This window comes from Ornithodoros turicata, chromosome 6 (genome assembly GCF_037126465.1).
Source record: "Ornithodoros turicata isolate Travis chromosome 6, ASM3712646v1, whole genome shotgun sequence".
Classification (NCBI taxonomy): Eukaryota; Metazoa; Arthropoda; class Arachnida; order Ixodida; family Argasidae; genus Ornithodoros; species Ornithodoros turicata.
In genome coordinates, this window is record NC_088206.1 from 65,333,471 (window position 1) to 65,353,601 (window position 20,131).

At 48.4% G+C, this 20,131-nt stretch overlaps 1 protein-coding gene and 1 long non-coding RNA gene across 4 annotated transcripts; both read left to right on the forward strand.

Moving 5' to 3' along the window:
- The first annotated feature begins 700 nt into the window (after window positions 1-700).
- Window positions 701-4,788, forward strand: LOC135398175 (uncharacterized). Its single transcript, XR_010424021.1, has 3 exons — window positions 701-790; window positions 908-970; window positions 4,744-4,788. It is a non-coding gene; the product is annotated as an uncharacterized LOC135398175 (long non-coding RNA).
- An 8,642-nt stretch (window positions 4,789-13,430) lies between these two features.
- LOC135398176 (chitinase-3-like protein 2) lies at window positions 13,431-18,918 on the forward strand. Of its 3 annotated transcripts, none has more exons than XM_064629603.1 (12): window positions 13,431-13,625; window positions 14,247-14,374; window positions 14,450-14,482; window positions 14,586-14,609; window positions 14,797-14,811; window positions 14,888-15,088; window positions 15,847-16,091; window positions 16,731-16,825; window positions 17,274-17,361; window positions 17,897-18,082; window positions 18,371-18,499; window positions 18,702-18,918. In XM_064629603.1, exons 1-12 carry the CDS (start codon window positions 13,492-13,494, stop codon window positions 18,870-18,872), a joined length of 1,449 nt encoding a protein of 482 aa, XP_064485673.1. In that variant the 5' UTR covers window positions 13,431-13,491; the 3' UTR covers window positions 18,873-18,918. The 3 variants fall into 3 exon arrangements, 2 of the variants coding, with proteins under 2 accessions (XP_064485673.1, XP_064485674.1); XM_064629604.1 differs by having other exon boundaries at window positions 13,567-13,637; XR_010424022.1 differs by lacking the exon at window positions 18,702-18,918 and having other exon boundaries at window positions 17,897-18,260; window positions 18,371-18,458.
- Window positions 18,919-20,131: the final 1,213 nt, after the last annotated feature.

Sequence of the window (20,131 nt, forward strand, 5' to 3'; positions counted from 1 at the left end):
CCGACTATATTTGTTTAGGTGGTCATCAGTCACAAACTTCTTGACTCAACTCTCACGTGGGCATCGCTGTGCCGGCGCTTCTCGAACTCAAACCCCTATTCAGTGCGTACAGAATTGCTGTACTCTGCTGTGAACCGCTGTAAGGCAAGTACTTCAAACAGCATGGCAGCTCTGCTGGCAGCGTTAACGATGGTGATTTTGCTGTGGGTGCAGAGTACTTCTGGTGTTGATTGGTGTGCAGGGAAGATGCGTAAGTAAATTGGGCCTAACGTTTCTTCTTGTGTGCTTTTTTGTTTGTTGTTGATGTTGAGGGAGGTCTTGGTGGTGGTGGTGGTTTCTAGCGCTGGGCCGTACCGATGTAGTGATTCATGCACATATGACAGAATTCGGTTTGTTATCCACATTGAAAGTGACATCTATAGCCTCAGACGTATTTTGCAAGCTCACGTTACGTTTTACTTGGAGCTTTAGTTGTAGGCTCCAGGTTGTCCCGATAATATAAACGATACTTACAAGCCCACACGGAATTTCGTTATTTCGTTTCGGATATTCGTTTAGTAGTGAAATTTTATTGAAGGCCAAATTTTTCTTTGTGCTTTATACGTCAAGGTACTAGCAACGGGAATTCAGGTGTCCGTTTACGTTTCAGCGGAGGGCTGATATGGTTGTCTGTGTTTGCACAACAGATCCTATGACCAAGGCAAGGGGCGCCAGAGTTGCAACGTCGTTCATAATGGCTTGCAAGAATACCTTGATCAATATGAACATAAAGGCAGACATAATATATCGTGTAAGATATGACAACTTGTTTTTCTCGACTGTTCAAGATATGGCGCAAACGACTTTTGATAACGTAACAAGTCGTCATAAACACTTGCTGGACGTGCTTTGATTTCGTGCCTTACAGAACCTTCCACTGATGTGTTACACGATGCGGTTGTGTTACGGGTACGCGGACCCTTTTAAGAATGTGAGTATGAGTACCACGAGAGTACCACATACAATGAGATAATTGAATGTGTCTGCGTGCCTTGCCACCGTGCCAAAAATAAAATATTTGTTCACGGACACTAAAATAAATAGTGAAAAGTAAAGAAAAGACATTTCTTTTGACGCCGATGATGATGATGATCGTGCTTACCACCGTAGAACCGTTCGTGAAACAAACAAGAAGGCCCTCGGTTCCGTCAAGCACATCGGTAACATCTGTACTTTCTCTTGAACTAGAGGAAGAGTTGGCCACGTACATCTATGAAATGGGGAGCTTATTCTTTGGGTTTACGAGGCTCTGAAGTCCGGAGACTAGCGTATGAGCTCGCAGAAAGGAATATGATACAGCATCCGTTTAACGTGAGCACCGGCGCTGAGTGAGTTCCTGCGCTGGCACCGATGAAACTGGCGATGATGTTGTGTGTGACTTTTGTGGTTCATATTAACGGCTTATTATGTCTCAGCTGAGTCTGCTTTGTTTGCGGTACGATGTAGTGTTGCTCACAGTACACGGGCAGTTTTCAAATTGAATAAAAGAAGCAATACTTTGTACTTATCAATTTCATGAGTACCTTACGTGAACTCTCCCCATTCGGCCCCGTACCATTGTTCCGTTTTGCCCGATTGGGGTAGGCAAAATGGGACGTTTGTTATACCCCTATAGTAAATGCATTGAATGTGCCGTCCGGGATTGTTCTGGCTGCCGTGCAATCATCAGCATATAGCAGAGGGATAAATGCGTGCACTGAAGTAAAGACTCCACCAGTTTCTCCTTCATTTCCGTAGTGACAACTTTTACCGTTTTCCCCTTATGTACCCCATTTTACCCCATCTTCCCCTAGCGATGAAAGTTCAATTGGCACCGATAATGTGAATGACAAAGAGGAAAATGTGACCTACTTCTCGCAGGCTATGCTTGTGCAACGCCTCCTCTAAAAATGAATGCCTGTCAGATCGCGCGCTTGCCAATGGAACGAAACGAGCCCTCGCAGAGGCTCGGTCTCCCTTGTGCGACGAGAGATGGACAGGAACGCCGGTATCTGTACTTGTTTCACTCGCTCCCGGCTCCTTTTAGTGCTCTTCCGTTTGCGTAAACTGCAGGATGATTGAAGAACGAACAGCTTTATCGTTTAATTATGTGGAAACTGTGCGTAAGTGTATTGTTAGGCCCTGACATGAATGACTTGCATGAGAGCAGGTTTCACCCGAGCACCCGGGATGTACGCTAAAATCTCACTTTCAAATTTCTCAATCCAAGAAAGGCGATAAAAGATAAAAACTGCGTCACGGTTCCTGCAGGTACTGCCCTTATGTCCACTTTCCTGCTGTCACGCTGTCCTCGTGTCTCACTGTACCCAGTGTTCACTTTCGAAGATCGAAGTTGTACAAAACAAAAACTGTAGAAAATAACATTGTTCACTTTCAGAGGCTTCGAGTTATAGAAAAGGCTTGTGATCAGACAAAAGTGAGCGACGACGCTAACGACGCTGTCGGAAGTTCACGAACGCACAATGCGTAGCGAGTGCGAGCGAGCCTCGTAGAAGAGCTGTAGAGCCGGTAGATCGTCCGAAAAATTCGGGTGATGACTGTCCCAGAGCGACTCCCCCAATACAACGTGCACTGGACCTGGACGCTCTCGCTCGGATTACCAGATGCATCACCCGAAATCCGTCACGGAACATTCTTCTTCTTCTTCATCTGAAAAGATGGCCGCGAGCCACTAAGGGAGATTGGCCAGGACAATTGGTTGGAATTACGTTCTTTAATCTATAACAGCGTGAACGGAGATGTCAACTGACGTATGTAGCATACATAAGTACGTACATATTTGGGGATGTATGCGTGTACGTGTGAGAGAGCACGGAGAAAGCGTTTAAAATCGGTTCGAGAGAAGGATGTAAGATACACGAGACCTGCTGCCACAGACCTATTGCACAGCTCGGTATGAGATGCTCCCAGGGATAGCAGCGAAGATAAACAGACGGAGACGGTTCTAATGAGGGCAGAGGAGCAGGAAGTGTTGGGCCGTTTCATCCTGGCCACAGTGGGAGCATACAGGGGACACAGAGCGCCCACTATGGTGGAGGTAAAAATTTACGGGTAGCACAAGGCATCGGGCTCGCGTAAACTAACTTCTGTCAGTTTACTGGTTATGATAGCATTGATCATCATCGTCGTCGTTATCATCGCTCTCAGGTGATAAGGTTATACTTCATCCTGCACACTGTTAATTTTCACACGATACCTGGGGCCCTATGGGCCTGTTTCTCTGGGTCAGGTGGCGCGAGTGAGCACCAACGTCAAAGCCCCAAATTATGCAACACTCGGTAGTTTAGCAGACGACGCGGCACTTTCAAATACACGGTCTCGAGTTGCTTTTCAAGAAGCACCGCTTTTTCTGTGGATTTCCTACAGGTTTTGTAGCTTTCCTCGGCGCCACACCATTTGAAACATGCAGAACACGCTGATGAAACTACTTACTGTTGGGATCCGTGGCCGTTTGGGCCCGAAATGGCACTGTGCAAACTTCACTGCAACAGCCCTATTCTGATCCGTGTCGGTAGCGCGAACGTGTCGTTCGGGAGCGAGCGGACGTGGTATATGACGCAACGTAACGCTAGCGATGAGAATTTGGTATTCCCTGCGCTCCAAACGCGTCGTCCGTAAACAACGGTGTCGCTCACGGGAGCAAAGGCCTCGACCCTGTCGTTATGATGGGCCGTACTGTCGTTAAGAGGAGCCAGAGCTGTCAAGATGGCTGCAAGTTACTTTGCGTGGCTCCTATCGACACCGCCACGGCTGGCGCCCGTGTTTAGATCGGGCGACAACGCGTTTTTATCAAATGAGACGTCTTTCGTGAAACTGCTTCACCGCGGAGGCTATACCTCACTATCATCCATGTCAAGATTCTAAGAACAACACACAAGGGTGTATCGTGCTAACCCAACCCAACCCAACCCAACCCAACCCAACCCAACCCAACCTAACCTAACATAAAAACGATAAAAAAAAAACCCGAGTGCAAGGGCAATGAAAGGAAAAAAAGACGGTAGAAACGCAGCACTGACTGCCAACCAAAGACTTTTATTTGCAAAGCATCCCCGCTTATAATACAAAAATACCCTCTCCCTTCCTTCTCGTTGTCCCCTTGCACCGTTCTTTTTTTATCGTTTTTAGAATGGATCACCAACCCGCCCGGATTTTAACTTGATTACACAAAGCTCTGCGTAAAGCTTACATTGCTCCGCTTGCCAACTGTCCTGACAGCTCATTAGCCGGCGATTTAATACCGCGACTAATTCTGCCCACTCCCTTTGCCTGTCTAATTGCGTGAAGGCTGCCAGCAAAATGCCCGTGAATAAATTGCGGTGCTCGATCATGAACTGCAACACCGTTTCATATTATTCGTGCGTTGAGCAAGAAGCGCGAGACTTCTTCTCCATCGTCAAAGCACCGTCGTCTGCTTCCAAAACAAGGGGCATTCCGCGTGATTCTCCACCTGCTGCGCTATTGGGTGAGAGCCCAGCGTCTCGTTCTCAGACGTCTTAACGTCTAACGACAGTCAACAAACCAAGCGCTTTGTCGCTAAAAGCGACGTGGGAATACCAAAACTGGAAGGTGTCGCTCCCGGTGCTTGTAATCGCCTTCTACCGATACCCCTCTATCGACACTACGCTGGCGCTCGCCCGCGGCTCGGAATAGGGCCCCAGACTGCGTGGTACACCCAATAGAATTATTTATCGTTTCCTTTAGGCTACTCTACAAGAGCTGCGAGAAGAATTCTGGGTCTGTTTGGAGAAATACCTCAAGTTACTGGAGATCCTTTTTCCGGTACGGAGAACCTCGCAGTTCTACACGAGAACTCTCTTTGAGACAAACACCACAGCAAATAACCTGCTAGGGTTGTCTTTCATTCATTCGATGACAACGTCCTTGCACGAATCCCAAGGTAACGTCTCATGGACACGTGCCTTTTAAGTACGGCGACATTCGTTTAAAGGCACGCTGGCTTCCGTTCCAGTCGATTTCGAAACTATACTGCCATTTTATTCCTCGTGGACCACCGACCACAGTATTGAAAACCCCACGCGAAACAGAGGCATTGTTTGACTGTTATGCGATGGAATACATGAAAAGAGCAGATTCCGGATGATGACAGTATGCCGGAATTCGCCCTCTGCGAAAACGAGAAAACGTCACTCGCTAAGAACCAATGAGGGCACGGCCTTGAGAAATGGAATGCAGCGGCCGGGCGGGCGTTTCATAGAATTACGTGGCTTCCCGCGTCGGGACGCCGCCTTTCTCCTCTGGACTCCGCCCTCTCACTCCTCCGCTTAGGGAGTGACGTCACGCCTCTACAGCTTCGGAATCAGCGCGGATGTTAGAACTTCGTTTGTTTAAAATCTAAGCACATTTCGGTCGAAAAAATTAGCGAGGTACATTGTCGGTCGATGCCGAACACCTTCTCAGTGACTTTCATCTTTCATCGTTGATTTTTTAGGCAATTTGAGGCTTTGTTTGTATCTGTCCCTTCTATGTTGTTCCAGCCTCAGAACATCAGTTTATCTCTTGTTCAACAGGTGCCGCTTGCGTCGATTTCCGTCGTATGAATGTGTGTATGAGTGACCAAAAAATGTAAGAGTGAAAGGAAGGTGAGTGAGAGTGAGTGGCTGGTTTGTCGTCCCTTCAGCCCAAGCAGCAAAATGTACTGAAAGTCGAGTGCAATAGGGGTGGACGGGTAGGTGTAAGGCCTTGAACAGACTCGTGAAGCTAAAGAACATTGATAAGACACATACCGTTAACCCCTATTGCACTCGACTTTCAGTACATTGTGCTGCTTGGGAGATGACGCACCCCGAAAGTCGCTGGAGAGGCGTGTTAGCTTAGCTCAATTGGTAGAGCCCTGGACCGGTAATCCAGAAGATGTGGGTTCGATCCCTACAGCTGGCTAACCTTCTCAGTGACTTTCATCTTTCATCGTTGATTTCAGGCAATTTGAGGCTTTGTTTGTATCTGTCCCTTCTATGTTGTTCCAGCCTCAGAACATCAGTTTATCTCATAGTCATATCGGTTTCGCAGATGGGTCTCTGGATGCGATCGTCCCTTTAACGCACTTTGGAAGCATCGTTGAAGGCGTGTCGCGTCAGTTTGGTTGTAGCCAGAAGGAGAGGTGGGCACCCAGGTTCCCTCGTGCGCCGCGTCTCCTGTGCTGAGAAGAAACGCTGTTACGGGCGCGCTCGCTCAGTAATCGCGTCTCCATGAACACGACACAAGCGCATCGAATCGAGACGAAACGGGACAGAAAGCGTTTACACGGAGACCGGGGCTCAAATTTTCATTACTTCGTACCGCGCGATAAGGGTGGGGGGTGATGTTAGAGGGGGGGGGGGCTTCGCTGTGATTCGTCACGATCGAGCTCTCGTACAATGACCAGTCGCGCAATTTCTTCGAAATTCCAGCTTACCGGGACAGTTTTCACGTGCCGTGACGTGACGATTGGAACGCGCCTACTTCGAATAATAACGATAGCGAACAGTATGTTCAGTTCAGCATAGGGCCTGCAGCCGTGTCATATTGGAAAGTTGGAGGCGCAGTTCTGTAAATATGGTGCCGCTACCGGTGCTACGTGTGGTGAATAGGCCCGTTCAGCTCACGGTGAGCTGCCCCACACCTGGTGTGGGAAGCATGGTGGGAAACATTGAGGCGTAAGCGCAAACGAGGGTTTAGAGCGTGGTTTTACTGCCTGTATGTTATGGGCTGCCAGGGACGTCGCTACCGCAGGGACCGGTTACCGCAGAGGTTCATTGGATCCGCGTCCGATGGATGGCTGCACCGACGGAGGACGACCGGAAGATGCGATAGCTGGAGTGGACTGTGTAGTGGACTGTGCTGTGGACACTGGACTGTGGACTGTGTAGTGGAGGTTGAAGACTGCACCGCATGTCCACGCGTACTTCAGAATGAACTCCGCTGTAGAGCCTTGCTGCCCCTGTCTGTGTAGACTAGCCCGTATACATCCGAAACGGGGTGTGGCTGGGAACTCCGGAATATCGCCATTTGTCAACCTGATTGGCAGTAGCAGGCGACGCAACTGAGCCGCAGCGAACGTCCCCCCACCCCCCTCACGCACAGACAGACACACTTCCCATAATCCTCCCTTCATTCCTCTACGTGCATCTCGCACCATCCGGATGCGTATGCACCATCTCGATTCGATCCACATCTGTTTAGAGGGGTTGAATGCGATACGCTCTCCTATAGCGAATCGACCCGTTTCCATGGGCGAATTCGATTCGGCAACTGGATTCGATATGCTTGTGTCGTATTCAAGTTAACGCGGCTAGTGTCTGCGCAGTGGTTTTCTCCGTGATGTCGTTCACGCCGTATGGGCACGGACCCCGAAGAGTTAACAGCGTAGGAGGCATGCTGCGGGGCATTCGCGCAAGCATGGACCTGTTGCTCTGGGCCAGGTGGCGCGAGTGAGCAGCAACATCAGCGCCCCAAATCATGCAACACGCCCCAGTTTAGCAGACGACGCGGCACTTTCAAGTACACGGTTTCGAGTTGTTCGCGCTTTTCAAGAAGCACCCCTTTTTCTGTTGATTTCCTACAGATTTTGTAGCTTCCTTGGCACCGTACCGTTTGACACACCATGCAAAACCCGCTGATGGAACTCCTTACTGTTGGGATCCGCGGCCGTTTGGGCCCGAAATGGCGCTGTGCAAACTTCACTGCAACAGCCCTATAGCTGCAATGTAGTATAGCCATCGTGAACTAGAGTAAAGCGCTCACAGATATGCCGTCATTCCTACACGCGGTGGCCAAATATGAGGAATGTACGTGGCGTTCTGCCGAGCATTCCAGGAAAGGGCGTGCCACAAACCGTGCAAACAAAGCATTACTCTCGGCCAGATGTTTAGAAATGTGCACTGAAGAGTACTACTCGCGACGCGGTTGTCTGAAATCGCCCTGCAGTAATGCTGCAGTCCATATTTCCTTGATTCCCATCGAATACGTACTTCCAATATTGTATTTAAAGGTGGACCATATGCTGCACGTGTTTCTCGCTCGAAATAAATGATCTTGCAACGCCTCGAGATTTGAGATGGGATAAACCACGGGGAGCTGTGTTCAGACAACCGTGTCGCAAGCAGTACATGGCTCACAGGAAATGAACGCGTTTGCAGGTGACATCCATTTTCTGCACGAGACCCCTGACAACTGTGAGCAATGCATTGGTTTGTCAGCTGCAATGCTATCGCATTTCGCACGTGTTTGGCAGTGAGCCATAGAGTACAATGACTTTTTCCTTCGTGACACTTTTAATTCAGGCATTTCTATTTTCAGGGGGTGTTAGCCGAAGGCAGATTCATTGGGGACGATGCTGTGAAGTCTTTTGGGGTAAGCCAAATGTACGCAGAATGCAAACTGGACCACCAATCGTGTCACGTAAACTGCGCAAACTTCATAGTAGGATAGTATGTCGTTCAAGAACACTTATATTTCCCACGGAAATTGAGCGCTAATATTACGTGAGTCTGACGCAGTCATTTAATAACAAACATGATGGCACTTAAACGAAGACGCAAGAGAGCGTTTCGTATCGGCTACCCCAGCAGCTCATCACGACTAGCCCGCCATATGGCGACCATGCTGCACGTGCACAGAATGGTGGCGCACACCTAGATCGAGCGTCAAATCATGCTTCGCGACGAAAGTGCCTGTATTTTCAACACGGTTGGACGAAAGCGAGCTGGGAATATATACCTCTGGCGAGTGGCCTTCGGGTGGTTCACGGGTCGCTTCTTTGTAATAGGTACACCCAAGTGAGTTCGCGTTCTGAGACACCTTTTCTCAGCATGCTCCGCATTCCAAGTCCATCACGGAAATAAAAGGCTCCCACCCAAGGGCTGCTTTGTCTCAAAAGTGAATGTTGTGGTCCTGTGCGGAATGTGGTTTGTTAGTACGACAGAGTTCGCGCAAGCTTTGTGGAGAAACGCCACGTGTACTCCGAGAGATGCCCGAATTCCTCGGGTCACAAACATGAAAGAGACCCGTAGCCATCTTTAGAGAAGGCGCAGAAACTGGAGCGGAACAAGGTCATACAAGTAATAATATGTAAGAAGCTATATCAAATTATTCGCAGATAAAATGCTACACTTTAATATGACCTTCTTGCTACTTGTTAATTTGTTTGTTCTACTAATCAAGGAAAGGTAACAGAAACGGAAACGGTATTATACCGGAAATATAGCAGGTAACATTATCAGAAACGGAAACGGATATCGCACAGTTAGAATACCTGAAACAGAAACGACAATAATTTCCGGTAATAATTCGGGTACCGCATGACCCGAATTATTGCAATTCTTCACCACATCATGTAGATAAATTTATGGAATAAACTTCAATGAGGCAAACTAAAATTAACTGAAAAACGAAAACTAAAATGAACTATCAAACTCGAGCATATAAGTAAGTAGTATACAGTAAACAGAAGAATCATAGTTCCCCTGGGCTTATGGTGACCTGGAAGTTGCAAGCGTGAGTAACATTCCTGGAAGCCATGTTCATATTAGCTGTTCACATAAATCACGTACCTATATATGTGTGTTTTGAATAAACGTTGTCTTTGTATGCATGTATCCCTGGAGTCCTCAAAATAGACTTCATTGTAAAAGGATTAACTTTTGTCACGGTCTCAACCGTCTTTTTTTAAAGAAAAGCAAAAAAAAAAAAAGCTGGAGGTGGGGCGGTGGAACCGAAACGCAAAACCGAAACGGAAACGTAACGGAAATGAAAGCAACAATGGTGGTAACTGGTTCAAAAAGAAATAAGGGCCAGTAACGGAGGTTGTAACGGAAACGAAAGAGATTCCGTTATCTTTCCCTGCGTACTAATTCCAGTCTACCAAGGTGGTGGCGCTGTTGTAGAATCTGACGTCATTTGTTTGGAAACAATGAGAGGTCCGGACATTTCCTCATAGTCCTATAGGACTAACCGCTTACTCCAGATTCCCTCTATGTGTGAAAAAAGGAGCTTCCGACTTTTTATAAAGAGCGCCACCTACTGTACGTGACTGTAAATAAAACTGACTTTTCCGAACAGTCCCAATAATCGTATTAGCGCAGCTTTCAGAAAACAAGTATTTGTGTTCGGAGTTTGTGACATTCTTCATGTTTTCAGGCCTGCGCAAAAAATCTGCTCCCCGCTGACCAGGACGAGATGCTGGTATTGGTAACATTCCTCAAAGACTTCGTTACCGGATGAGAAATAAAAAGTTGCATCCTACACCTTGTATACTAATCGACTTTTCTATGGAATAAGCGAGATGAAAATCTCAATATCGGGAAATAACACACATACGGTACACAACTTGGCCAAACCTTTATTTGCGCAAATCAAGGAATTCTCAACACTCACAGATGTGCGTTTCATTCGACGTCGTCCTGCTCTGAAAGCGACGAGTACTTTTCACTGTCAATTTTTAGCGTTGTAGCTGCGCAGGTGCACGGGAGCACGCTTTTGTCAGTGTTCTATGAGTTCCCCAGCAACGACTGTGTTCCCAAATACGTACCGTATAACGCACAATGAACAATAGACCTTGTATTGCCAACAGTACAAAAGTAAGCGTAAAAGTAACCTGGGGCACGCAAGGGGTCATGGGAACTTGGAGTCCCTTGGACGAGACGGCCACAGGCGGAGGTAGAAGAACAACAATATTCCCGGTGTGCGCAGCGGTAGCATCCGCCGGGGTAAACCATAGCTTGGCGAACTCACTCATGAGAGCCCTCATGAGTGCCCCTCACCCTCACCTCACGCCTTTGAGGTGAGGGTGAGTGAGGGCAAGCCCGCGACCAGGCCATCCGTGAGTGCACTCATGAGGTTCTTACCCTCATGAGGTCTCCTGTGAGTGCACTCATGAGTTCTTACCCTCACGAAGTCTCATGTGAGTGCACTCATGAGGTTTTGCCCCTCATAAGACCTCCTGTGAGTGCACTCATGAGGTCTGAGGGGCGCTAGGTCTGTGTGAGGGAAGTCACTGGGTGAGGCCTGAGGGGTGTGAGGTCATTATGAGAGCATTCAGAAATGAGGTCAACTGACGCTTACGAGACGTGGGCAAATTATGAAGGCACTAGTGATATGGTTCCAGCGACCCAGCTACACGCAGTGTGCACTTTAAAGGGCTGGTGTGTCCGTTTTTAGCAATTTCGTCTACGTCGCTCTGGGAACACAGCCACGCGTCCTGAGCTGACTGATTACTTGGTGATATGGTTCCAGCGACCCAACTACAGGCAGGGTGCACTTTAAAGGGCTGGTGTGCACGTTTTTACCAATTTCGTCCATGTCACGCTGCGAACGCAACAAAGCGTCCTGAGCTGACTAATTACTTCGTGATATGGATCCAGCGACCTAACTACTGCAGGGCGCACATTAAAGGGCTGATGTGCACGTGCTTAGCAATTTAGTCTACGTCGCGCACAGCCCAGTGTCCTGGGCAAAGCTCAGGAGGCTTTGCTGTGTTCCCAGCGCGGCGTAGACGAAATTGCTAAAATCGGGCACACCAGCCCTTTAAAGTGCACCCTGCCGGTAGTTGGGTCGCTGGAACCATATCACGACGTAATCAGTCAGCTCAGGACGCTTCGCTGTGTTCCCAGCGCGACGTAGACGAAATTGCTAAAATTGGGCACACCAGCCCTTTAAAGTGCACCCTGCCGGTAGTTGGGTCACTGGAACGATATCATCAAGTAATGAGTCAGCTCAGGACGCTTTGCTGTGTTCCCAGCGCGACGTAGACGAAATTGCTAAAAACGGGCACACCAGCCCTTTGAAGTGCACACAGCCGGTAGTTGTGTCGCTGGAATCATGTCATCGATGCCTTTATAATTTGCGCAGGTCTGGTATGCGCCATTTGACCTCATTTCTGAATCCCCCTTATGCTGACCTCACACCCCTCAGGCCTCACCAGTGACTTCACTCACGCTGACCTGGCTCCCCTCACACCTCATGAGTGCACTCACAGGACGTCTCATGAGGGGCACAACCTCGTGAGTGCACTCACGGGAGATCTTATGAGGGGTAGGCCCTCATGGGTGAGGGCTTGCGTTTGCGAGTGCCGTGGGGGCGAGTGCGAGTGAGGGCATGTGCCCGTGAGAGCCGTGAGGGTGAGGGCGAGTGAGGGCATGTGCCCATGAGGGCCGTGAGGGTGAGGGCGAGTGAGGGCATGTGCTCGTGAGGGCGGTGAGGGCATGTGCCTGTGAGGGCCGTGTGGGTGAGGGCGAGTGAGGGCATGCGCTTCTGAGGGTGGTGAGGGTGAGGGCGAGTGAGGGCGTGTGCCCATGAGGGCCGTGAGGGTGAGGGCGAGTGAGGTTTCACTAAAATGCCCACCTATGCTGCTCACGCACTTGCGAGGGCAGCTCTTTCTTGCACTCGGCTGGCAACTCTGCTTTCAATCTCCAACATCCTCGATTTCATGTTCCAAACATCTGATCATCTTCGCAGGTCTTCTATGTCCTCCTCACTTAGCTGGCGCAGAACTGGGACCACCTCCCGTCGGGCTTGCGTCGGACGGAAGTTTTACATACACTTTCCCGCTCTCGGTTTCCTCCTCTCATCCTCTCAACATTTTTCTCTACTGTATTCGCAGCATCTCTTCCCCTCATCTTCCTCGTCGCCATTTGGATGAGACCATTACTCGCCTTCTTCGATCTTCTTGGTCGCCTCATTCCCCTCACGCTTTCTGCCATGCTCTCGTTCGGTCGCCCTTGAGGGCGCTGCCCATGTCACACCATTCTTGATTGTGGTGACGTTGTCCGCCTGAGCGAGTCTCCGACCCGCTCCCCGCTCACCCGTTTTGAAATGGGGGCTTCGAAGCAGACGACAAGCGCCCGGATGCTTGATATTTTCCGTGACGCATTTCCTGTTGGCGAGTCGACAGTACGACCTTGGCTCGGAAGCAAAATACGGATTTTCTATGTTAACCAATGCTCCAATTTCAGTAAAGTGAAATATTTTTATAGCTGTTATCACGCTTTTGTATTGGTGGACAACTTCGACGCGGACATCGGCGGTTATTCGCAGGAAATGGGGTGCTTTAATGCAGACATCTTCGCGCGCCATGCAGCCGTCTTCGCAGTAAACAGCTCCTATGACGTCTGTTATCAATCCCCATGTTTTCCATTTCATTTGCATTTCAAACAAGACGCAACCGTAGTCGTCTCTTCCAACGTTACTATAGGTTCAAACTAAACCAACGTGTCCTCCGTCTGTGAACTACACGAGCAGACAACAGTAAGCGGCACCAGTGTAGCGCTCCAAAGTTGCTTTTCGCTGTTTAGTGGCCGCTCCGGGTGTGTCATACTCTCGAGTTCAGTGCGTCAAAAGAGGGGCGCCTACTTAACGCAACCAATGTTTTTTAAGAAGAAGAGGAAGAACACAACATCCTTGCGCTAGGCTCTCACGAGCAGAATACAGCTAAAGCATTTATTTCAGGTGCTTCCGATGCAGCCCCGAGCATCGACTTCGGGAAGACGGCGTGCGGTCCAGATCGTGGAAGCGACTGAGGAGTTTTCTGTGCGCGAACAGTCGCCCCCAAGAGAAGTACTTCGAGTGCCAACCCCGCTGCCCCCTCCTCAGTGAGTTTCAACGTTAGTAGAAATTGCAGCGGATTGTTGTCATTATCAGGGGCTAGTTTCACACACCTGACCACGTAGACTGAGGAGCAATTGTGGGAAGCTCTAGGGCACTGCGAAGCAATAGATCTGTCGGTGACAAGATTGTCATTGCAGTATAGCTATTGCCTAGGAGGACACAACCGACGGCAATGTTTTGAACTCGAGCCTTTCTTTATCACGATTAACGGGACAAAGACTAGGTGTCTTGACAATGAAGTAACGTCTGATAACTTAGATAATAGTGTTAACGGAATGCACAGAGGGCTTCTCTACGCCAGCCTGCTGGCAGCGCTTGCCTGGTGAACTTCTGCGGAATGGGCTGCAAGGTGTTAAGCTGCTTAAAAAGCCACAATGAGGAGCTTTTCTCTCCACACTCTTAAAAATGAACTTCACCGCATAGCACACTCCTAGCCAACCATCGGGAGGCGTACACCTTTTTTGTGACACTTATGCCATTCATAATTGTCACAGAAAAGGCGTACGCCTCCCGTTTCCAACAAATCAGGGCAGATAACGATATCATTCGTGGCAATGGCTACCTCTAAAGCGTGAGTCTGCATAACACGTTCCGTCCCGCCATAGAATTGTACGGCCCCCGGAGGAAACACCTGCGGGAAATTCGATGTCATGCATGTTCGCCTGCATAGCAGGATCCGTCGTCACCCTCTCTATGCTTATCGGCACCGTCGGATATTACATCGTCAACACAGGTTATCTCCATATATGATCTCTAAGGAACTCGTTGTCTTTGTTTGACGGCACGTCGTAACTTCTTGCTATTCTAGGTGAGATTGAACCAATGGGACAAGAAACACATGGTAAGCATACCCCGTTCGTCAAGCAGTGTTTATAAACTACTCCCACGCTGTTAAGGTTCAGCGCAGACTGTAATAAAGTTCTGTCTTCCATGGTGCTTTCCAGGCATGACCACAGACAGTCAAAACGGTCAGTGCATTTTGAAGAGTTTCATTATTCTAGCAAGCGTAAGAACATCCTCTAAAGTGCACGGAGGTATACTTTGGGGGTTTCTTTTACCTGATGAAGATTCCTTATACGTTGTTCTTTAGAATCGCACATTTTCGCAGAGGAAGGTTCACAATAGCATAGTGTCTAAACCAAACGCCTCTTGCAGAAAGTCCTGGAATTCGTAAGTTTCTTTTCCTTTTCTTTTTTTACCGCTCTTAAATGGAAAGACTAGGCATCGTCACCTGGAAATCCCGCAGAGTATGCAGGCCAGACACCCAGCGTTATGTCCACGGTGCTGCTGTGCTACTGGAACTCATCCAGCATCACGCGAAGTCCCCCCAAGGATTACGACTTGAACAAGCTGTGCGCCCATTGCTGCACGCACATCATTTACTTGGGCGCACACCTGAAGGTCAACGCTGACGGTCCTCATCTCGTCTTTCCCGATGACGACCGCGGTATGTCAGCTTCCCATTGTTCACCTTTGCCTTGAAGTGTTCGTAGATAGACACTAGCTTTCTACAACTACTTTGAGTATATACTTCGGATATTTGTTTCCTTGGAAAAGTAATCTATGTTCTGTCGGGAACGACATTCATTCTGCGATGTACCATTTATGAGGAAAGTGAACGGAGTTCATGCAGTCCATGCGGAAGATAAGGTTGCAAGTGCAGTTCGTCCGAGTAACTAATAAATAATAATAATAATAAATGATAATAATTGTAATAATAATAATAATAAATGATAATGATTGTAATAATAATAATAATAATTATAATTATTATTATCATTATTGGTGGTTTACGTCGCGAGACAACTGAGATCAAGAGCGATGCCACAGCGGTCGGTCTGTGGATTGCTTTTGCCCACCTGAGGGTTCTTTAACGTCCTTTAACGTTTAAGGGTTCTAAATGCGTTATGGGGATTAATAGTGTAACTGAACGGACTGCTAATACGAGGGTGTTTGATTCCCTTGAGCATCTGGCGAGCTTTATGTTCAAAGACAGTCAATTTGTCACGCTCGCATGCATTTCCCTAAGTTTTTCATTCACTTCGCGTGAGATAACTATTGAAGGTGCACGAGGCATCGACTGATCCTACAGGTTCTCATTTCCTCAAGCAATTTGTGAGAGTGCGTTGGTTTTATTGATGGGCAGATGATAAGTACCAGATGCAGAAAGATAGTGGGTAGTAATGGTCATGAATGAACACGCAGGATTACGATCGATACGTGACTTGGAGGCTCTGAAGAGTTCGACACCTGGACTGAAGTTGCACTTGTCTCTCCCGGTGGACGATGTGTGGGGCGCAGAGGAGTCCAATTCGACGCTGCTGATGCAATGTAACTCTCTGGCGAACCGCCTCGCTCAGTGGTTGCCCCAGCATGGCTTTGACGGCGTTGAACTGGACTGGGATCACCTACCCATGCATAAGAAATTGCAGTATACACGGATCACGAAGGTATGCCCCGACAAAGCACGAGCTAGAACACGTACATCTGTTTAAGAAGTATAGTCTTGCAACAAAGCAAGTGTTTGGTCTGGTTGGTGCGTACTTAATTTAAAAATTATCAAAAACCCCCGGTGCTGGGTAGGTCGAGGACGAAGGATAAAATCGACAAGGACAGGCATTGACAGGTGGATCAGTGCCTGTCCTTGTCAATTTTATCCTTCGTCCTACCCAGGACTGGGGGTTTTTAGTCATTTTTAAATTAAATAGTCTTGTAGGCGTGTACGCTTTGCGATTCCAATTACAAGCGCACAGTTCAGGGTGATAGGATGAACTGTAAGACGTAGATCCAGACGTAGTTGATGCAAACATGAATGGCACCGGCACATGGAAGCGATTATTCCAATTGAACAGTTTGCGGCTTGCAACTTGCTGCTGACAAAACGGTTTTCGGTTACGAATTTCCCCGAGTTCAGCATAGTCATGTCTGCAACAGGAGCTTCACATCAAGAAACCAGAAGATGGAATAAGGGATAGTTCGGGACCGCGAGATCTACATGCCGTCAGCTCACTCGCTTTTCATTTTTTTTTTTTTCCTTTTGTTGTTGTTGTTCACGTGCATGTCATTTCACGTTCCCTCTTGTCGCGCAGTTGATACGAAGAACGTTGCGAAAGGAAGGCTTGCAGATTATGGTCCGCGTCCACCCCAGGAAGAGCAACGCCTATGACATCAACGCCCTCTACGGGTACGGTATAATAGATTAAATTCCAGCAGAGAAACGCAAAAAAAAAAAAAAAAGAAGAAAAGGAAAGTGTAATAGCGTCTGCCATTGTATGAGGGTCGCGAGTTCTCTAAACGGTCTTTCTCAGTGAGAGTATTTGTGGGTCCATTCTTTGATGCAACAGACGACGTGATATCGCCAAGAATTTCCGTTGACAGCTGTCGATCTCGCCTAAGCAGTTTTTATTTTTTATGCGGACCGGCAGCGTATGTGAGCCCGAAGCGAGAGACACATTGACAGGCAGTTTATTGTTTTCTTACTCGTGGATTCCCCCCCCCCCCCCTGCTGTTATGCAGCTTTAGTTTGAGCTTGTCCCGTGCTGTGTATTTTCTACTCGCTCTTATAGTTCAGGACTAACTTCAGCCAACTAAGTTCAAGACTAACTTCAGCCAACTAACCCATCTTTCCACAGCTTCAGCGACTTCCTCGTGGTGCACCCGTTCGCACAGGACGACAAGCCCAAGGTTGCGGTGCCGCCCATCATCTTCAAGGAAGACCTGGTAAGGCCTGAGTGCGTTGAGAACACTGAGAAATGCACACTGTGTAGCCCCTATCGTTTGTTTGCACTCGACAAGGCTTCTACGATTGCCACGTGGTTTCTCAACCGTATTGTGTGCTAACGCATCTCGAGGTTATTAGGGGATAGATTATTCAGGGAAGTATAATGTAAGGGGAGTCATAGATATTCATGGCGATGTTGGGAAATGGATTTTTTGTTTTTTGTTTTTTTGCAAATCTCATGACATTGTGAACGATGCCGTCATGGCGTTGAAGCAGCGCCATGAACTTTCTTTGAAATGATATATATCGCTGTTAGCGCGTCCCCATGGTTGTAGAGCACCGTACAAGCACCGTTCTAGTGATGTGATAGCAAACGTCTTTGTATCTGCCCACGCAACTGTAGTTTACCTGAGGCTGAACGACTGAGGGTCAAACGACATAGAACCTTTACGCTTTCTGTCGGACCGTCCACCAAACTGCTGGAGTTTCGATCCCGATATGTTCGTGAACCTATAACGAAAAACACTTTTCTAGGTCGAGCTGTGCGAGGTGTCTCTGAGTCAACTGCGCAACAAGCATCGGGTTATCCTGGCACTTCCCCTCTTTGGCTACGCGTACCGACTACGAAGCATAGCCCACTACGAACTGAGGGCTCCAGTTAGAGGTCCCTCAACCCAAGGACCCTACACGGACACACGCGGGGTCCTGGCTTATTTTGAGGTACCTCTTCTAGAAACATTATAAATGCTGCGTGAAAATGGCTGGGAAAACCCCCGTGGTGTTGGCTGGGAAAGCACCAGGCGGTGGAGCGAAGAAGTCCTCTTCGCGTATCTCCTGACTTCTACTCAGCACAGCGGTCCCTGAGCACTATTTCCATGCTAAAGCACAAGTTTAAAAAGTCAGTGCTTCCCTCTATGTAGCACTTTCATGTTGGTGTTCAACGTGCTTCCAGCTCCATTACGACAACCAATTGGGGTATGTGCGTCTAACAAAAGGATTTTTGCTTAGATATGTTTCGAGTTCACGGCAGACATATGGGTATCACTCTATGACAAAGTGGCCGATTGCAAGATCGCCGTGAATCGTGATAAGAGCCAATGGATTGGATATGATAACAAGGCCAGCATCCTCAACAAGGTTTGCGAGAGTTTCCTTTGCCGCTTCTCTTGTTCTTGAGTTCTTGTTCTTGACACGACAGCTCCTTGCTGTGTTGTTCAACGATAAGTTTCTCTGAAAGACGTCCCGTCCAGTGCCACTGTGCATAGTGCAGTACGACCACGGGAAGGAACCTCTAACGGGTGTATAAACATTGACCGCAGAAGAGTATAATTTGTTTCAGGTGCTGTTCGCCAAGCAGCAGCGTATGGGTGGTGTGGCCGTCTATACCGTGGACATGGACGACTACGATGGCGACTGCGGCCAGAAGAACGTCCTCCTCAATCAAGTTTACAATGCCCTCAAGGAGATGGACCGGCAACCGTCCAGCCATCCGACGCAAACTCCGCGATGATCTATTTTGAATTAACTATTAAACTTTAGGGGCTTGTAAAATGTCATCAACACCACATTTTCTGAACGCCACCTTAGGGTACTACGACGACATTGGATTGTTTCCGTCCAGTAGTTTATCCACCGCAAGCTCGGGTATGTGGGTGGTGCGAAAATTTGGGGGTGCGGTTACATTGTAACAGTATAGTACACACCAAAAAAAGGTTGGGAAAAAGTTAGGGGGTATGGAAAAACATTTGGGGGTCTGGATAGACCACTGTGGTCTCTTCTCGTCTGTGTACTCTCGAGACCCACAATTCGCCTATAGGTTGCCGCAGTGGAGCGACTGCGTGAATGCTACGGGGATTATAATACTACGTGAATAGGTTCTCGCACGGCAAAATGCTTGTGCTCGTAGCCAGCAGTAGTCCAGCAAGAACAGTTGATTACGGTTCGGAACTGAGGTAGTTCATGAATACTAATGGCGAATTCAGGTGGTCGTCTCATGGCAACAGGACGTCGCACTCGGAAATTTTCCGCGCTGTATCAAGTGACCGTTCCCACCCAGGGATGAGTGGCAGGGAATTATTCTTTTGCATTACGCTAGGGGCGTCGCGGTCGCTCGTTTCCAGGTTTCGTCTTCTGCTAACCCGCTTTAACTTCGACGTGCCAGCCAATGTGGGCCATAACCACCCTTGCAGAGCGGATGTGACGACACGGAATATAGTTGGACAATCCACTGCCAACACCACCTAGATACAGAAAGCCTGCGCGCTCGTCGACGTGACGTAACAATTAAGAGTCAGCCAATCAGGATCGTGTTTGCAACGGTCGCAGCCAATCACGAACGTGCTTTCAGCGGATGTGGCCATGGAGAAGAACCGCCGTCGTTTGCTAGTTGTCATTGAACGTTCTCGCGTACTAAATGGGAAAACTTGGAAATAAAGCGCAAAACGGTCTCAGTCTTTCTCAAAACTCATTTTCTGAAAAGCGTCTTTACTTTTTGTCTAAATATTTCGGTCCGCAGGTTCCAGGTGAGCTGCGATCATTTGCGGGTTCTTGAATTCGCAGGACGGTGAATCGCAGTAGCAGACAAATTCTGACTACACACGTATGTCCACGGACAGGAGGCAATGCGCAGGCTTTACGTTTATCTACGTGGTGTTGCCACTGCTCGGTCGTTTCGGGACCGGGCGAAAAAAGTGCTAGCTGGCAAATTACAATCGCTCGGAAAGCGCCACCGCGAACATGCGAGATCGCTTCACATTGACCAAGCGAACA